The sequence below is a fragment of the Arabidopsis lyrata genome, assembly GCF_000004255.2.
Source record: "Arabidopsis lyrata subsp. lyrata unplaced genomic scaffold ARALYscaffold_7, whole genome shotgun sequence".
In the NCBI taxonomy this organism is placed as follows: Eukaryota; Viridiplantae; Streptophyta; class Magnoliopsida; order Brassicales; family Brassicaceae; genus Arabidopsis; species Arabidopsis lyrata.
Genome location: NW_003302549.1, coordinates 10,116,735 through 10,133,011, shown reverse-complemented (window position 1 = coordinate 10,133,011; position 16,277 = coordinate 10,116,735). Strand labels below are relative to the sequence as shown.

The 16,277-nt window shown below is 36.2% G+C and overlaps 4 protein-coding genes across 4 annotated transcripts; 2 read left to right on the top strand and 2 right to left on the bottom strand.

Annotated features, from left to right (window-relative positions):
* Nucleotides 1–532: 532 nt before the first annotated feature.
* On the top strand, nt 533–5,295 carry LOC9304004 (multiple RNA-binding domain-containing protein 1). Its single transcript, XM_002869927.2, has 15 exons — nt 533–803; nt 923–1,030; nt 1,136–1,250; nt 1,336–2,039; nt 2,152–2,283; nt 2,417–2,506; nt 2,605–2,722; nt 2,821–3,144; nt 3,232–3,296; nt 3,468–3,621; nt 3,955–4,059; nt 4,138–4,239; nt 4,318–4,491; nt 4,765–4,899; nt 4,994–5,295. Coding segments are annotated over exons 1-15 (2,466 nt in total). The 5' UTR covers nt 533–801; the 3' UTR covers nt 5,132–5,295.
* A 611-nt stretch (nt 5,296–5,906) lies between these two features.
* LOC9306044 (heat stress transcription factor A-1) lies at nt 5,907–8,247 on the bottom strand. Its single transcript, XM_002867885.2, has 2 exons — nt 7,798–8,247; nt 5,907–7,702 (listed from the first exon to the last, which is right to left on the bottom strand). The coding sequence occupies exons 1-2, from the start codon at nt 8,005–8,007 to the stop codon at nt 7,532–7,534; spliced, it is 381 nt and encodes a 126-aa protein (XP_002867931.1). The 5' UTR covers nt 8,008–8,247; the 3' UTR covers nt 5,907–7,531.
* Nucleotides 8,248–11,450: 3,203 nt separating this feature from the next.
* LOC9304003 (subtilisin-like protease SBT2.1) lies at nt 11,451–12,018 on the top strand. The gene is made up of 2 exons (XM_021019461.1): nt 11,451–11,637; nt 11,736–12,018. The coding sequence occupies exons 1-2, from the start codon at nt 11,517–11,519 to the stop codon at nt 11,942–11,944; spliced, it is 330 nt and encodes a 109-aa protein (XP_020875120.1). The 5' UTR covers nt 11,451–11,516; the 3' UTR covers nt 11,945–12,018.
* Nucleotides 12,019–13,730: 1,712 nt separating this feature from the next.
* LOC9304002 (ras-related protein RABF2b) lies at nt 13,731–16,064 on the bottom strand. Its single transcript, XM_021016752.1, has 7 exons — nt 15,839–16,064; nt 15,409–15,486; nt 15,154–15,321; nt 15,004–15,052; nt 14,810–14,883; nt 14,109–14,202; nt 13,731–14,018 (listed from the first exon to the last, which is right to left on the bottom strand). The coding sequence occupies exons 1-7, from the start codon at nt 15,875–15,877 to the stop codon at nt 13,918–13,920; spliced, it is 603 nt and encodes a 200-aa protein (XP_020872411.1). The 5' UTR covers nt 15,878–16,064; the 3' UTR covers nt 13,731–13,917.
* Nucleotides 16,065–16,277: the final 213 nt, after the last annotated feature.

Below are 16,277 nucleotides of genomic sequence, written 5' to 3'. Positions count from 1 at the left end.
TGGAATTTTATCGAAGATATAAGAAAATAAAAGTAAAAAATTGCTAGTTTCGAATTTTCAATCAAATATTAAATGTACAATTTTTTTTTTTGTCGTCTAGATTTATTATTAATTGCAAATTATGAGAACTGTTACATAGACGATTCCACAACTGACAATTCCTTCCGACCCTTACTAGATCCACGACAGACTACACTTCCTTCTTCGTGATCTTGATGAATACCTTCAATGATCCACGACCTGGCGACAATTCCTTCTCTGCGTAGAATCCTGGCGAACAGCTATAATTGTACATCGCTGAAGATCTCTTGCACACTTGCCTCCATTAATATGCAAATTTGTTAATAAATCGCAATATCTGGGATTCGAACCCCAGACCTCTTGGTGTAGAAACATTAATCAACCCACATATTACATGTACAATTAAAAGAAAAGTAAATATGTATTTGTTTGATGAAAAATATTAATGAAACGAATTTTGGTATACTCGGTTAAGTTGCTCAAAATTTAGATTTGGTTCGGTTAAATCATTATCAACACACAAAAAAAAACATCTAAAGCCGACCTAAAGAAGGAACAACAAAAGACCTAAAAACCCTCTCGTCTTCTTCTTCTTCTCCTTGCTCTCTCTTGTCGTCGGCGGCAGATTATTAAATCGTTAGCATATCGTTCCGACACTCTGTAGTCATTACAGACATTTCAATAGAACAAAAGAAGTCATCTTTTTCTTTCTCATAGTTTCGGATTCCCTTTTTAAAGTCTACAGTTTTTCCCCAGAACGAGCTCTTGCAAAGCCAAAGAATGTAAGTATTTGTTTCCCAGAAACACTTCTTTCTTTAGGGGTTTTGACTTTAGGTTTCGCAGAAATCAACCAATCCAAAAAAGTTATTTTCTTCTTTTTGTGGGCTTTGTAAAATTGCAGGTCGAGGATATGCGTTAAGAATTTGCCAAAACATGTGAAAGAGGATCGACTTCGAGATGTCTTTTCACAGAAAGGAGAAATCACTGACGCCAAATTGATGCGTTCCAAGTATACTTCTTCTACTATATCCAACTCCAGTTTTTCACAACTAAATTTTGTACTTTTATTGATTGTTTAATTTGAATCACTCTCTGTTTTCTTTGTTGCTTGCAGTGATGGTAAGAGTAGACAATTTGCTTTTATTGGATTTCGTAGTGCCCAAGAAGCTCAAGAAGCTATTAAGTATTTCAACAAGTCTTATCTTGATACTTCTCGTATTTTTGTTGAGGTTTCTACTTTAAACTTTGACACTCTGTTTTCACTTGTGTACTAGTTTGAAATCTAATTTAGATTCATTCTCCTTTGGCTTATAGATTGCTCATAAAGTCGGAGATGAGAATGCTCCTCGTCGCTGGAGTCGTCTTTCACACAAGAAAGAAGAGGAAGCTAATGAAAACAGTAAAAAATCTTCTACTGAAGTCTTAAACAATGGTAATGCTAAAGGAGGTAAAAAGAAGAAAGCAGAGGTTGACGATCCTGAGTTCCAAGAATTTCTTGAGGTTCATGATAGGAGTAAGTCGAAAATCTGGTCCAATGACATGTCCATTCCTCCTGCTCCTGAAGAAACCGGTAAAGAGAAGGTCTTGGTGAAGAAAGCGGATGAGCCAATGATTTTCAATGGTGCTGAGCCTAACAACGCTAAAAGGTCATCTGATACCGAAAAGACTAAAAAGAGCAAAGTTGTTGCTGCCAGCGATGATGTTTCTGATATGGAATACTTCAAGAGTAGGATTAAGAAAAATCTGTCGGATTCGGACAGTGATAATGAATCTGAGGATAGTAGTGAAGATGAAGCTAGTGATGATGATGGTAAAGCTGAGGCAGATGGTCATGATGCTGATATTCGTAATTTTCCTATTGATGGCGATGTTGAAGCTGGCGGAGTTGATAAAGATGATGATGGCGATACCATGGAAGTAGAAGCCGATGGCAAGGTGGCTCAAGAATTGAAAGCTGACAGTGATGATGTTCTGGACACTGGTCGCCTTTTTGTCCGTAACCTGCCTTACACTGCAACGTACTAGATCTTCTTGTTCATCTTCTGTTCTTTTTATACTCCTGATTTCTGTTTATCTTTCTGTTATTCATCTTATACATCTCTGATTGTTGTCAATAATCTCATACAATAGAGAAGAAGAGCTTATGGAACATTTTAGCAAATTTGGTGAAATATCAGAAGTCCATCTTGTTCTTGACAAGGAGACAAAAAGGTCCAGGGGAATTGCCTACATCCTTTACCCGATTCCGGAATGTGCGGCAAGGTATTATTCATGTCCAAAAGTTGTTTTATTGCTGCTGGTTACCCCTTGGTCTAAGTGCATGCTTTGCAAGAAGTAGCCTTGTGTTGATCTCTAGCTGTTAGTTCAGGTTTTAAAACATTTGATGGTGATGCAGGGCAATGGAGGAATTAGATAACTCAAGTTTTCAGGGCCGGTTGTTGCATGTTTTGCCAGCCAAGCACCGTGAAACTTCTGATAAACAAGTGTCAGTGGCCTACCCTTTCTAAGTTTCGGTCTTCTAACTTGTAATATTTTTGTGGACTAGATTTTCCGTTAGTTGTTTAACATGGCATTTCTCAACAGGAATGACACTTCTAACCTGCCAAAAACTTTCAAGCAAAAGAGAGAGGAACAAAGAAAGGCATCTGAAGCTGGTGGAAATACAAAGGCTTGGAATAGTTTATTCATGCGACCCGATACTGTAAGTTTTTCTTGTTTAAAGAATGCATCCACTAATGTTTTTTAAATCTGGCTTTTAGCTTGCTTCATGTTTGTTTTCTTTTCCTTTTTGTGTTGTAGATTCTAGAAAACATAGTCAGGGTGTATGGTGTAAGCAAGAGTGAGCTACTTGACCGTGAAGCTGAAGATCCTGCTGTACGCCTTGCTTTGGGAGAAACAAAAGTGATTGCGGAGACCAAAGAAGCCCTTGCTAAAGCTGGAGTAAATGTTACTTCTTTGGAAGAATTTGCTACAAGGAATGGTGATGAGAATAACCGAAGCAAACATATCCTCTTAGTAAAGAATTTGCCATTTGCTTCCACTGAAAAGGAACTGGCTCAAATGTTTGGAAAATTTGGAAGTCTAGACAAAATTATCCTCCCTCCGACGAAGACGATGGCCTTGGTACTATTATTTCCATGTGTGCTACTTGAATATATTGGACCAATAGTTAATTGCTCTCTAACCTGCCCTTAATTACATGACCTTCAGGTTGTGTTTCTTGAGCCGGCTGAGGCACGCGCAGCTCTTAAGGGAATGTCATACAAGCGTTACAAGTAAGCTTCAAAATTAACTTTAATGTTTATTAAATCAAGAGGGGAAGAACAACTTCTGTATAAATGTCTAAAATGTAAAATCCGTTTGTCTTTCCCTAAAGTGCTTCTTGGAGATAAATGATCATGTTAGTTCAAACCAAACTGCTTCATCACATTTTCCTATTATTACAGAGATGCTCCCTTGTATCTGGAGTGGGCTCCTGGAAATATTCTTGAGCCAAAAACTCTTCCTGACAACAATGAAGAGAAGAGTGATGTTGAAGAAAATGGCGTGAGAAGAGTCAACTTGGAGCAGCAGGTTGAAATCGATCCAGATGTAACTGAGGTATTTCCAGTTATTGTAGCTGTGAACGTTATGAAATCATATGTTTTTTTCTGTTTGAGTGGATACTAGCTATCAGAACTGAAAGGTAGTTGAGAAAATCTTGATTAGCTTAGGAAACTAAATTTGATTTTAGTCTTACCTCGTGAGGCTATATACAGGTTTAGTACTATCTTGTAAGTCTCAGGTTAGGTTCTATAAAATTTCTGTTCATTAGATTTATGTATATAGATATATTTGTTTTCTGATCCATTTTGTAGACAGAGAAAGCTGCGTATGTATCTTTTGAATTGGTCTGTTCGTAACATTTCCTTTAAATAATGCATTATATTTCAGTCAAATGTCCTTCATGTTAAGAATCTGAGCTTCAAGACAACTGATGATGGTTTGAAGAAGCATTTGACTAAACTGGTGAAGCAGGGAAAGATTCTCAGTGTCAAGGTAAGTTGTTGTTCATTACTGACATGTTTTAACTGTGAGAGTCTGTTTTAGTAATCTTTTATTTTCCATTATAAGCAGATAATAAAGCATGTAAAGAATGGGAAGAATCTTTCGAGAGGTTATGGTTTTGTAGAATTCGACTCTGTAGAGACAGCCACCAATGTCTACAGAGATTTACAGGTATATAATAGTTAAGTCTCTTGAAACTTAAAGTTGATTGGACTTGATGAAGTACAGTGACACTTTCTTCTTTGGCAGGGAACTGTTCTGGATGGGCATGCTTTGATCTTGAGATTCTGTGAAAACAAGCGGAGTGACAAGGCTGGGAAAGATTCAGGCAAGGACAAACCTTCTACGAAGTTACATGTGAAAAATGTAGCTTTTGAGGCAACCAAGAAGGAACTAAAACAGCTATTCAGTCCATTTGGACAGGTACGCACTTATCTTAGGATAGAATGATGTTATGGGCACAGGTTCTAGTTTACAAACCATGAACACACACTACCATTCTCGTACAAGTCTGTGCAATTGCTGAAGTTTTGGTCTTATGCGTGTAAAAATTCTTTTTGTTAAAGGAAGCTACAAGGGGATGATGAAACATTAGCTATATTGTATTGGAACAATATAGAAGTTAGTGCAAACAAGTTGGATTTGGAAAAAAAATTCAGAAATATCTAACAACATTCATGTTTCTTGTTTATGCAGATCAAGAGTATGAGGCTTCCAAAGAGGAATATCGAGCAATATGCTGGTTTTGCTTTTGTTGAATTCGTGACAAAGCAAGAAGCCTTAAATGCTAAGAAGGCATTATCCAGCACCCATTTCTACGGACGCCATTTGGTAAGTCTTATTTTGTACGCTCGTCTCTCTCAAGCCTGTTCTTTTGATTTTACTTTCAATGCATTCTCGACTCTCCATTTGCATGTCTTTTCAGGTGCTCGAGTGGGCTAACGATGACAATAGCATGGAAGCAATCAGGAAGCGTTCTGCTGCTAAGTTGGACGAGGAAAACGATAATGCAAAGAAAAGGAAAAGCTCGAAAGCTGTTGATGAAGACAAAAACGAAGTTTGATAGAATAGCTGAATAGGCCCTCTATAGTTTGTATTGACCCATGGTGTTATAACTCGCTTACTGTGCTTCTCCATGGTTGAAATTTTGTTCTCTACTGTTACTTAATTTGTTATATACAGATATTTCTTTCAACAGAGTTTATAGAAACCTTTTCAATGATATTATTCAATATAGTATCAATTTGTCCCTTTATTTTTCTTACACAAGAAAATATATAATCATATTCGCTTTACAAGACTTTCCAACACAAGCAATAATCAATTCACAAGATCATACTTTACAATCCACTCTATCCGATTGATATTCCCACTTTCCCAGGATGCATGATAAAAGAGACCCCACACATTTTTTTTTTGGTCAAAAGACACAACACATATATCTCATGATTTGTTTTTTTTTTATAACTCAGTATCCAGACCACACAGTGATCTGACCAGGGATTTTTAATAATAATATCTCATGATTTGTTTATAATAATAAAGACAAAAAGAAGGCTAAAAACGTTACACTAAATTCAGGGAGATAAAATAACATTTGCATGTCTTAAAACAAAGATAAATCTAGAATAACAACAACATTTAGGTTTTAAAACAAACATAATTCTAAGTTAAGACAAACATAAAAAGAAAACACACACACACATAGGTTTAAAACAAACATAAATCTAAGTTAACACAGCCATAAAATGACATCCATGTATCTCATTCATCATCATCTCAGGGGCGGAGGTAGTTAAAAAGCATAGGGGTCAAATGACACCTATAGAATTTTGAAATTTAGTTAATTTTTGGCTAAATTTTTCAAATTGACACCAATACAAAGAACAAATTGACCCCTATAATTATTAATTTGACATTTTGACCCCCGTAAATACAAGTTCTAGCTCCGCCACTGCATCATCTTCTTCTTCTTACTCCTCATCTTCTTCCTCATCTTCTTCATCATCTGTTGAATTTTTTTTTATAACTGAAGATATTTGTTTTTGTTACACGAGAAATAATGGTCTGCCATAGTAGACTCCGCAACAACCCGTCTGACTACGTCAAGAAAAACCCTACATAGATATGTGTCTCCATAGATAACTCGTGATTTGACATGGCCAGCTCGTAGCGATGAGCTCTAGTCGTACAAGAAAACTTGTCAATGTCATCCACTAGGTCAAAGATCCTGAAATCTGCGGAGTCGAATAGAAAGTATAACCCGAGATCTACGGAAGCAGTTCCATTCGATTGAAGGCTATACAAAGAAGTCGAAGACTATAGAGAGTATGATAACTTTTAGTACTCATTCTAATATTAATCAAATCCAATTCTTCGAATTCTTATTAGATAGATCTTAGCGCATTATGAGGTTAGGTCTGAAACCGTCACAAGGGTGTTGACTTTCCTCTGTAACCAGACCAATAAACCCACAAAGAACTTGGAGAAAGTTGCAAGAACAGAGGAACACAAGGTGATTTATTAACCCAATTCACCCAAAAAAGGCTACGTCTGGGTCGAGACTGTCCTCGGAATCCATTAGATATCAAAGAGATTACAGCCTTAAAAGAAGCTTACAAGTGAACGCCTCCCTTCACTGGCTAATAGACTCACTCTGTAACTTCTAAGCTAGAAAGAAAGTGAGACAAAAGTTTACTCTTTTTCACTCTTCTTTCAATATCTCTCTGTTCTTTACTCTGCTTGTGTTACTCCCTCCTCTGGCTCACAACTTCCCTTTATAGTGGCGACACCATTAGGGTTTCCCGTGCAAACGCCAAGGCTCAATCTTATCTCAAAGATGACAGATTGAAAAAACATGTTTTGCGTCCTTGAGCGACAAACAAACTTTTAACATTTGAAAACACTAGAAGACAAACTTACAACCTCAAAACCAGAGTGGTAGCCGTTTCTTCTTTAATGTGGTCGCAAATTAAAGCATTATCTAACTATGGCTTAGTCTACACCAACCTTAGATAGACTCTAGTAAGCTCTAATCAATGCTTATCTTCTCATATGTTGCTTGGACATCAAGCTTTCAGTCTCTACAGCCCTTAATTCTCTTCCAATCTTACACAAATACACTTTAGGTGTGATTTTAGAAATCACACATGGGATAATTAAAAAAAAAAAAAGATTACACAACAAGATAAAGCCAAAAGATGAAGGATTTTGAGACTTTGAAATGAAAACAGCACAACCATACCAACATATCTATTAAAGCGTATAGCCATAAGATAAGTAACCTTAATTAATATATTCTCTAAAGTTCTACGCAATGAGAAGATAACATTATAACTAACGTAGTATATATAGTTACTTGCTCCGCAAATTTCATTATCTCAGCAAAGCCACTAAAGTATTGATACAAGAAAGCAACTTATCAATATTTAACATAAATGCATGCAAGCAAGGATGATTCTGATCAAATCTTTAAACTTTGCAGATCCTTGACTGCTTCTCTAGCATTAAATTTGGCCCTGTTCTTACTCATAGCTCTCATCACCATGTTCTTCAAACGCTCAGGTTGGCCTCTCACAAAATCTTCATTTCCAAATTCCAATTCCCCAGACCCATTCTTAATTCTTTGAAAGCCCTACCAAATAATAATACATAGCAGCAAGATTCAAAACTGTACCCCAGAGAGAGAGAGAGAGAGAGATGATTCCAAAAGAGATATAGAAAACTTACATAATACCTAAGCTCGGAGTGAAACTCGGGGAATTTCATGCAGTGGAATCTCCAAAGTATCTTACTGCTGATTAGCTCTTCCAGATTCCAAATGACGAAACTGTTGTTGTCTTTGCCCCATGAGATTATTGCATCTGTCGAAGGATCTTCCACAACCTTGTATACCTTCACATGGAACGCAGCAATTCCCTTTGGGAAATTGAGAGCCATTTTTCAAATCCAAACTAACGAACAACAGATGCCGAGAAGAAGAATCCAGCCAGATCTCACGCTCTCTCTATCAATCAACAAACCCTAACACGAAAGAGATACATAAAAGGAAAAGAAATTTTCACGAAAGCAATGAAAAAAAGATTTACTCTTACGATTTGGCAAAGTGAGATTCAGTTCTCAGGGTTTGACAATTAAGGCAGATTCTGACCAAAATACCCCTAATGACAGAAATTAAACAGCACAGTAGATTCGGTTCAGTTTCTTTAGCTTTGGTTCAGTTTCATTTGGTTTGCGATTTTGTTTTAAATTTATTAAAAAAAAAAACAAAGAAAACGAAGAAGAGGAAAGAGAGATACAGAGAGAATCGAGAGAGAAGTCAAATTTCTTATCAAAATTCATTCATCCATCTTCGTCTTTCGAAATCTGCGTTGCAATTGTTCTGCAAATTAATTTGAGACATCTCATTCAAGTCAAATATCCGGCGAAGAGCAAGTTAGTGATTATCCGGCGAAGAATAACTCATAAATTCTGGCGAGATAGCAACCGTTGTTGGGATGTCTGGGAATAAAGATAAATTCGACGGCTGCAAAATTAGGGTTGCAGAAGAGGATACTTAGGTTGAAGACGACAGAAAAATTACAGTTTTACCCTTCATCGAATTTCTTCTGTGTACGTATATATAATTTACTGTGTACGTACACGAACATATTTAATGGAACATATATGATACAATATTAAAGTGGTTGTAATAATTATATATCTAACCACCCTCTTTTGACTCCAAAATTAAGCTATTTTGTTACTTTCGTCTATCTCAATAAAATATATAATAATTAAGTAAAAATATATGGTCAAATAATATTTGTTCCTCATATTTCTGAAAAGATTATGTACGTATACGTATAGTATTGTACGTACATCTTTGTTGGAGAGTTAAATTTGTTAAGATAAATTTATTGATACAATAATAAACTAATATTGGCGACATGTACCATGCCAATTTGCATTTGTGTATATCAAACATTCATCGTCAGATACTTCCTTGTGTACATAATTAGTAATGTACGTACATTCTTCTAAAAATCATGTTTTACCTCCTGGTTATGACTACAAATGGTTGAATATCACTATTCTCTCCAAAATAATCGATGCTTTTTCAATTACGTATATGTTAATTAGTATACGTACACATTTCTAATAATCAACTGAATTTTCATGTTAGCCCCACAGTAAGTTGAGTGTCACCAGCATTCCCGACATATCCTATCCCATATTTTTCAATAACAAGATGAGTCAACTTATTGTAATGTAATCTTCGTCACTACCTTGTAGCAAAAGCAAACTTTGATTGCAAGATAAGCCATTGTTTGTTGTATGACTTGCATGTTCATAAAAATACTCCCCACATACAAAGTAACACATGTCGTACTCAGTTCAACTTGTGTCTCATCGGCTCAAAAATTGGGTAAATCATCGAATACAGGAGCAAACATCATTATCGAGAATCTTTGCCTCACAACCATGTAATGAAGAAAACCCATTATACACTCTATAAGCCTCAAATGCGGTTACTAGCCGGTTATCATGTACTACCCCACTTGCTGAACCTCCAATACCACACTCTAGAACATCATCCCTAGTCACTTCGTCTCTACCATTAACTTCGTCTCTACCATTAATATTGGTATCTGTGTACGTAACAAAATCACCTTCGCATCATGTATCTTGTACACATTCTCTAGTGTACGTACATTGGTACAAAGTACAAACCATGTCGATACTTACGGGTAGGAGTCACGGTTGGTGCAATGTCACCCAAATAAAAAATGTTTTCTCCGTCAGGTACACGCTGACTTGTGTACGTACACTCTGCCAATAAACGACTAAATTCCCCTGGATGTTCCACAGTATGTTCAGTGTGAATGACGTCTTCCTCAATATTCTCAATTTCATATTCTTCTTCAATTAAATCTTTCCCCTTGTTGTAATCGTATTCTTCACCACTACCTTCACTACCGTCTATAGTAGGATCGAGGGTACTTCCCCCCATAGATCCATCGTCACCCTCATGATCATCATACCCATCACCATCTTCGTTGTCCTCCTCCTCTTCATCCTCATCTGTTTTATCGTCTTCAACGTCGTTTTACTAATCTACGGCCTCCTTATTTGCATCCAAATTTGAAGTCGCTACAATGGAATTTGGTGTCTTTGCACTTCCAGACACAAGGTCACTTTCAGCATCGTCACCATTGGTCCTAGGGACAGCATCGTCAACATCGTCACCATCGTCACCAATGTAACTAGCTGATGATCATTCAGTGCCCCACTTGCTGAAGCTCCAATACCACAATCAAGAACATCATCCCCAATAACTTCGTCTATACCATTAATATTGGTATCCGTGTACGCAACAAAATCACTTTCGCAACCTGTATCTTGTACACAATCGCTAGTGTACGTACATTTGTACAAACCATGTCGATACGTACGTGTTGGAGTCACAGTTAGTGTACGGTCATCCAAATGAGAAATGTTATATCTGCCAGGTACACGCTGACTTGTGTACGTACACTCTGCCAATAGACGACTGAATTCCCCTGAATGTTCAACAGTCTGTCGAGTGAGAATGACGTCCTCCTCAACATTCTCAATTCTATATTCTTCTACAATTACATCATTCCACTTGTTGTAATCATAATCTTCGCCACTATCTTCACTACCATCTATAGTAGGATCGAGGGTACTTCCCCCCCATAGATCTATCGTCGCTTTGATGATCATCTTACCTATCACTCTCTTCGTCGCTTTTCTTGTCTCCAAACTTTGTAAAACAACAAAATCAAAACTTCTCCAGCATCACATTCGTTCATATAAATTTTTTTGTTTGTTTTTTCTTGTTTATCTCTTAAAATTATTCATACATATAAACAAATATTAGAAGAGGTAATTATGAGTTTGTATTAATTAAAGTGGGCAACAGTCATGTCTAAACTCCGGTATTACAATTCTTCTCTGTTGAGGGAGAATGGTTCAAGCAAAATAGTTGGGTCTGCATCAGTTGCTAGAATTTTTGGTGGCATGAAGCCTACCTATGGCATTACTGCTCCCAAGGTCATGTATTTCTCTGCTAGAGGACCTGACCCAGAAGATGATTCTTTCGTTAATGCTGATATAATGAAACCCAACTTAGTAGCTCCCGGAAATGCGATATGGGGCGCTTGGAGTCCTCTTGGCATTGGTACAACCGATTTTCAAGGTACACATATCCTCATTTCTCCTTATAAGATTACCCATTTTGTGTTTCTGGTAGTCTTTTTGAGCTCTTGAATTGGCGGTGTTTAGGTGAACGATTTGCAATGGAATCGGGGACAAGCATGTCTGCTCCACATGTAACGGGTATTTAGGCGCTCATCAAGCAAAAGTTCCTACAATTCACTCCTGCAGCCATTGCATCCGCACTTTCAACAACAGCTTCTCTATCAGACAGAAAGGGTGAGCATATAATGGCACAACGCACTGTCTTAAACCCCGACATTAGTCAGTCCCCTGCAACACCTTTCGATATGGGTAGCGGATTCGTCAATGCAACTGCAGCTCTTGACCCTGGTTTGATTTTCGACATAGGTAAGTGCTTTATTGAACCCATTGAGCATAAAAAGGAGAAATGATTTCGCTGATACTAAGAGATCAACAACTGATATTAAGTGTTGCTGCAAATGTAGGTTACAATGAATACATGAAGTTTCTCTGTAGCATCAACGGATCATCTCCAGTTGTTCTCAACTTCACCGGTGAAAGCTGCTCGGCGTACAACTCCTCCCTTGCAGCCTCTGACTTGAACCTACCCTCAGTCACAATAGCTAAACTAGTTGGTACTCGAACTGTACTAAGATGGGTGACTAGAGAGGAATATTTAAGAAAATCGATGTAAATAGCGAAAGAAAACGATGGATCAAGATATTAAACAACTAGAGAGGAGATCAACAACCCTAACCCTAGAATTTTTTTTGATAAACGAAATAGATCAAAATTGATATCAATAGATAGAGGTGAACGAGAATTTGATGAATCTACAAATCAATTGCAAGATTAATTTAGAAAAATCCCAGTAAAAAGGAAAAAGATATAAAATATGGATTTACGATGAAAGTTTTGGGGAAGAAGACGAGAGAAGATAATATCGAAAAAAGTAGAGCCGCAGAAAAGAATTAAAAACGAAAATATCTGAACCCAACCAGAAACACTGTACCTAACTAAACCACATAACTGAACTGTACACGGAACAGTACGTCGTTACGCTGGCAGGGGTATTTTGGTCAGAATTTGGCTTAATTGCCAAAACGTGAGAAGCAAATCTCACTTTGCCAAACCGTGAAAATTAAACTTGGTCTTCTGGACAAAAAAAAAAAAAAAAAAGGATCTAGTTTCTTGTGCTAGGCCCTTTTGGGCTTGGGCTACCATTGAAGATGTTACAAAAGCGAATTTAGTTCATTGAGGGCATGTCTTGTGAAAATATAAACAAAAATGATCGATTCACCAAAACCTATCATATTGTTAATTTTTTACATTTGAGTAATTCTAGTTATGGTGTTTATTTCTCTTTTATTTTAGTTCAATTTGATTTCGATCAGAAACTATTTATAAATTTCTATAAGCTGGGTGTATAGTATGCATCTTTGAATGAAAACAATTCTGTCAGAGTTAAAAACAACTCTACAATCTAGAGAACTTTTGACTGCTGACAAAAAAAAAACCTCTTTGACAATGTCACCAAAAGTGATAAAGCTTGCTTTTGTCTAGGGGTGTCAAAATGAGCTAGCTCGCTCAACTCGGCTCAGCTCATGATGAGCTCGGACATTTCATGAGCTAACTCAGCTCGGCTCATTTATTAGATGAGCTTCAATATATAAACTCGTACTCAGATCATCTTGGTCACGAGTTAAATGAGCTAGCTCGCGAGCTCATAACAAATAAATATAATAACAAAAATAATTTTAATTTTTTTTTTTTAAATAAAATAAATCTAATAACATAATTAATTCTAAAGTTAAATAATGAAAATAAATCCAAGAAAAAAAATAATCTCAAAACACCAAACAAAAAAAATCTCAAATAATAAATCCTAACAATTAAATTAAATTAATTAAAGATAATATAAATATGGAATGATCAAGAATCTATTCCGTGTTACTCTTGCTCTTAAGATGATCCTACATCAACATCTTCATTGTCTTCATCTACAAGTAAACGTTTTAGATAATATCTAAATAAGATGATTTCTTTTTTTTTTTTTGGAAAACGTTTTAGATAAATTTTTAAAAGGATTATTTCTATATTGCTTATATTATCTTCTAAAATTAATATGTAAAAACACACAAATTTTCTAAAAGAATAATTCTATTTTTGTTTAATTTAAATGGAAAAGATATATATAAATATATATATTTCTAAAAAAAAGTCGAGCTCATGAACTAGCTCATGTTCATTAAAGCTCGCTCATATAACTCGCGATCTAAAAAAAGCTCGATCACATAACTCATTTATTAAATGAGCCTAAAAAACAGAACTCGTGCTCATGAATCGAGTTGAGCTGAACCAGCTCATGAGTTGCGAGCTCATTTTGACACCCCTACTTTTGTCGGCAATGTTTGAGTTTATTTTAGAGTTTCTAATTCTATAACTTGAAATATTTGTGTTAAGACAACTGGATCCATAGATTTATAGAAACTTGCTTTTCACGCATTTAGTTACTAGTAGAGAGTATTAGATTTATTTACAAAAGAGTGGAGATCAAATCTCAAATACGCAAAACAAAGCAAAGAAACGCAAACACACAAGTCCATAACTTCAAAAGTCACTGACCAAAAGATTTCTTTTTAAGAGGTGTGTCCATTACATATACAACTAAGCACAACAAGATGAGCTCACTGCCCTATCCATGGCCCTGTCTGGGAGAACCATTCCTGTTGGGTTTTCTGTTGGCTGTACTCGCGGTAGCCTTCTTGCTGTACGGGTCAAAAGATAAAGTATGATAGGGTTTAATACGAGAAACTAAAATTGTTTCAACTAATTCTCAGAGTGTAAGGAAACCTCACCGATTTCATAGAATATCTCTTTGACATTAGTGGCGGTTTTTGCTGATGTTTCCATGAAGAAAAGACCGTTTTCTTGAGCATATGTTTGTGCCTCCTGCAAAGGATCAAGAGTGTGAGATATCATCTGGAACTAGGCTAAGCAGTGAGATTCAGAAGCAAAGTTAAAAGGTCAGATGTTTGGTTGTTTGGATACTAAACCGTGTTTTTCTGTCCTAGCAAGTCGCAACTGAACTTTAATGCACAACGTAAATGATCAGTCTTGCGAAATACGACTATCTAAAATCTAGGCTTTTGGCATAAGAGAGTTAAAATACGGGCAAAAAAAAAAACTGATTGCGGAATAAGTAAGGTCATATGAAAACATCTATATCATTCTCCAAAGCTGGTTACTAAAAAGGCGTCTTTTTTCTGCTTGATGACAACTAAGTAACGTCTTTTTGAAAGCGATTAAATCATTCTCCAAAGCTGGTTAGAGAAAACTGCTCTATACTTCTTGAGGAAAACTTAACTATCTATACAACAAGCCTAATCTATGATTTGTTAAGTGGGTGGGGTCTGCTTAGGTGGCTTGGTTTGTCAGGTTAATGTCATTAAGGTAGATTGTAATTTTACAACAAAGACATATCACCTAATGGTTTGGTTCCAGTCAAAATCTAAACCTCAGAATGAGAAAAATCAGTCAGGACAGAGGACTTGCTTACCTCTGCAGTCACCTTCCTTGCATCTAATAAATCAGATTTGTTTCCAGCAAGGGCCATGACCATATTAGGGTTACCTATAATATATTATTTATTTAGTAAAACCAAAAGACAAAAACTAAAGCTCGACAGTGCCTGCAACTGTTAGTCATAAACTAACAAAGAAAAATCAAAGCCATAACTTAGCTATACAATACCTTGTGCCTGCAGTTCCTGAACCCATTTCTTTGCCCTCTCAAACGAGGCCTAAGAAGATAGCAAACGATTCAAATAAACTTAATTTAGTAGAAAGCCACTTCATTGCATCTACTGATCAATAGAGAGCATGGAGTTTTATCATTCTGTACCTGATTCGTAACATCAAAGACAATGATTGCAGCAGCAGCACCCCTGTAGTACATTGGAGCCAAACTATGGTACCGTTCCTGACCCGCTGTATCCCAAATCTCAAACTTGACAGTTGCATCGTTGACAGCTAATGTTTGTGAGAAAAAAGCAGCACCAATCGTTGATTCCTATAACATAAACAAATATTAAAGTCAAGAAGCACACACAGAATGTGAAAACAACAAGATGATCATTATAACAGAAGAGCCATTAACCTGGAATTCAACAAACTGATCTTTGACAAAACGTAACACAAGACTTGATTTTCCAGCTCCAACATCTCCAAGTAACACCTGAAGACTTAACCAAGTAGTACACAGAAACAAATCAAAAAAAAAAAAAAAAATCAACGATGTTTGCAAGCATCTTCATATCTATAATTCTGGTTCGATCTCGATAAATCCCTAAAACCCTATTACGAAAAAACCTAAATAAAAATCCAACATAAACCCTAACAACAAAATCCGATTAAAGTTGTCCAATTCAAAACATCATATATAAAAATTCTCCAAATTAGAAACAGAATCACATCCGGAAACTGAAAATCTAACAAAAGGGTCTGCAAATTCAATCAATTTCACGATCATCGGAGATTAAAAAAAAAATCAAAAGGGAGCTCAAAAGAATCGAGCTAATAAGACTGACCAATTTGGCGTTAATGCTCTTGTTTCCAGCTGTAGCCATGATTATGGATCTGAAGAGAATCGGATGCCGATAATCTTCAGCTCAAAACTGAGATTGAAGATCAAAAGAAGACGGAGACAATTAGGCAAAATATTTAGATAGCGGAAACGCGTCGTCAACAACAACCAATCTCCTCCTCCTCCTGAATTAATAATATTGCTCTCTTTCTAGCAAAAAAAAAAAACAATGAGAAGGAAACAAATATTACACGGCAAGTAAATATCACACGAAAACTACGAATATGCACATTTGGTATCGTTGGCCCAATGTAAAATTCAGGCCCAAGCCTTTTTGGGATAAAGCCTCATTTGCTTTTTTGAAAGAAAAAAACAAATTACATGACACTCTATAGAAATTGAAAACATGCCCATGCAATAAAAACTAATAAAAACCAAAAAAA

Bases quoted from the DNA above. Each gene is read 5' to 3' on its own strand.
- LOC9304002 (XM_021016752.1), bottom strand. From the start codon at position 15,877: ATGGCTACAGCTGGAAACAAGAGCATTAACGCCAAATTG. The intron at 15,053-15,153 runs GTACAGAATGAT...CTATCTTCTTAG, and splicing joins TCTTTGATGTTACGAATCAG to GCCTCGTTTGAGAGGGCAAA. The intron at 14,203-14,809 runs GTAAGCAAGTCC...GATCCTTTGCAG, and splicing joins CAAGGAAGGTGACTGCAGAG to GAGGCACAAACATATGCTCA.
- LOC9304003 (XM_021019461.1), top strand. From the start codon at position 11,517: ATGGCACAACGCACTGTCTTAAACCCCGACATTAGTCAGTCCCCTGCA. The intron at 11,638-11,735 runs GTAAGTGCTTTA...CTGCAAATGTAG, and splicing joins TGGTTTGATTTTCGACATAG to GTTACAATGAATACATGAAG.
- LOC9304004 (XM_002869927.2), top strand. The intron at 3,297-3,467 runs GTAAGCTTCAAA...CTATTATTACAG, and splicing joins ATGTCATACAAGCGTTACAA to AGATGCTCCCTTGTATCTGG. The intron at 4,900-4,993 runs GTAAGTCTTATT...ATGTCTTTTCAG, and splicing joins ATTTCTACGGACGCCATTTG to GTGCTCGAGTGGGCTAACGA.
- LOC9306044 (XM_002867885.2), bottom strand. From the start codon at position 8,007: ATGGCTCTCAATTTCCCAAAGGGAATTGCTGCGTTCCATGTGAAGGTA. The intron at 7,703-7,797 runs GTAAGTTTTCTA...ATTATTTGGTAG, and splicing joins ACTCCGAGCTTAGGTATTAT to GGCTTTCAAAGAATTAAGAA.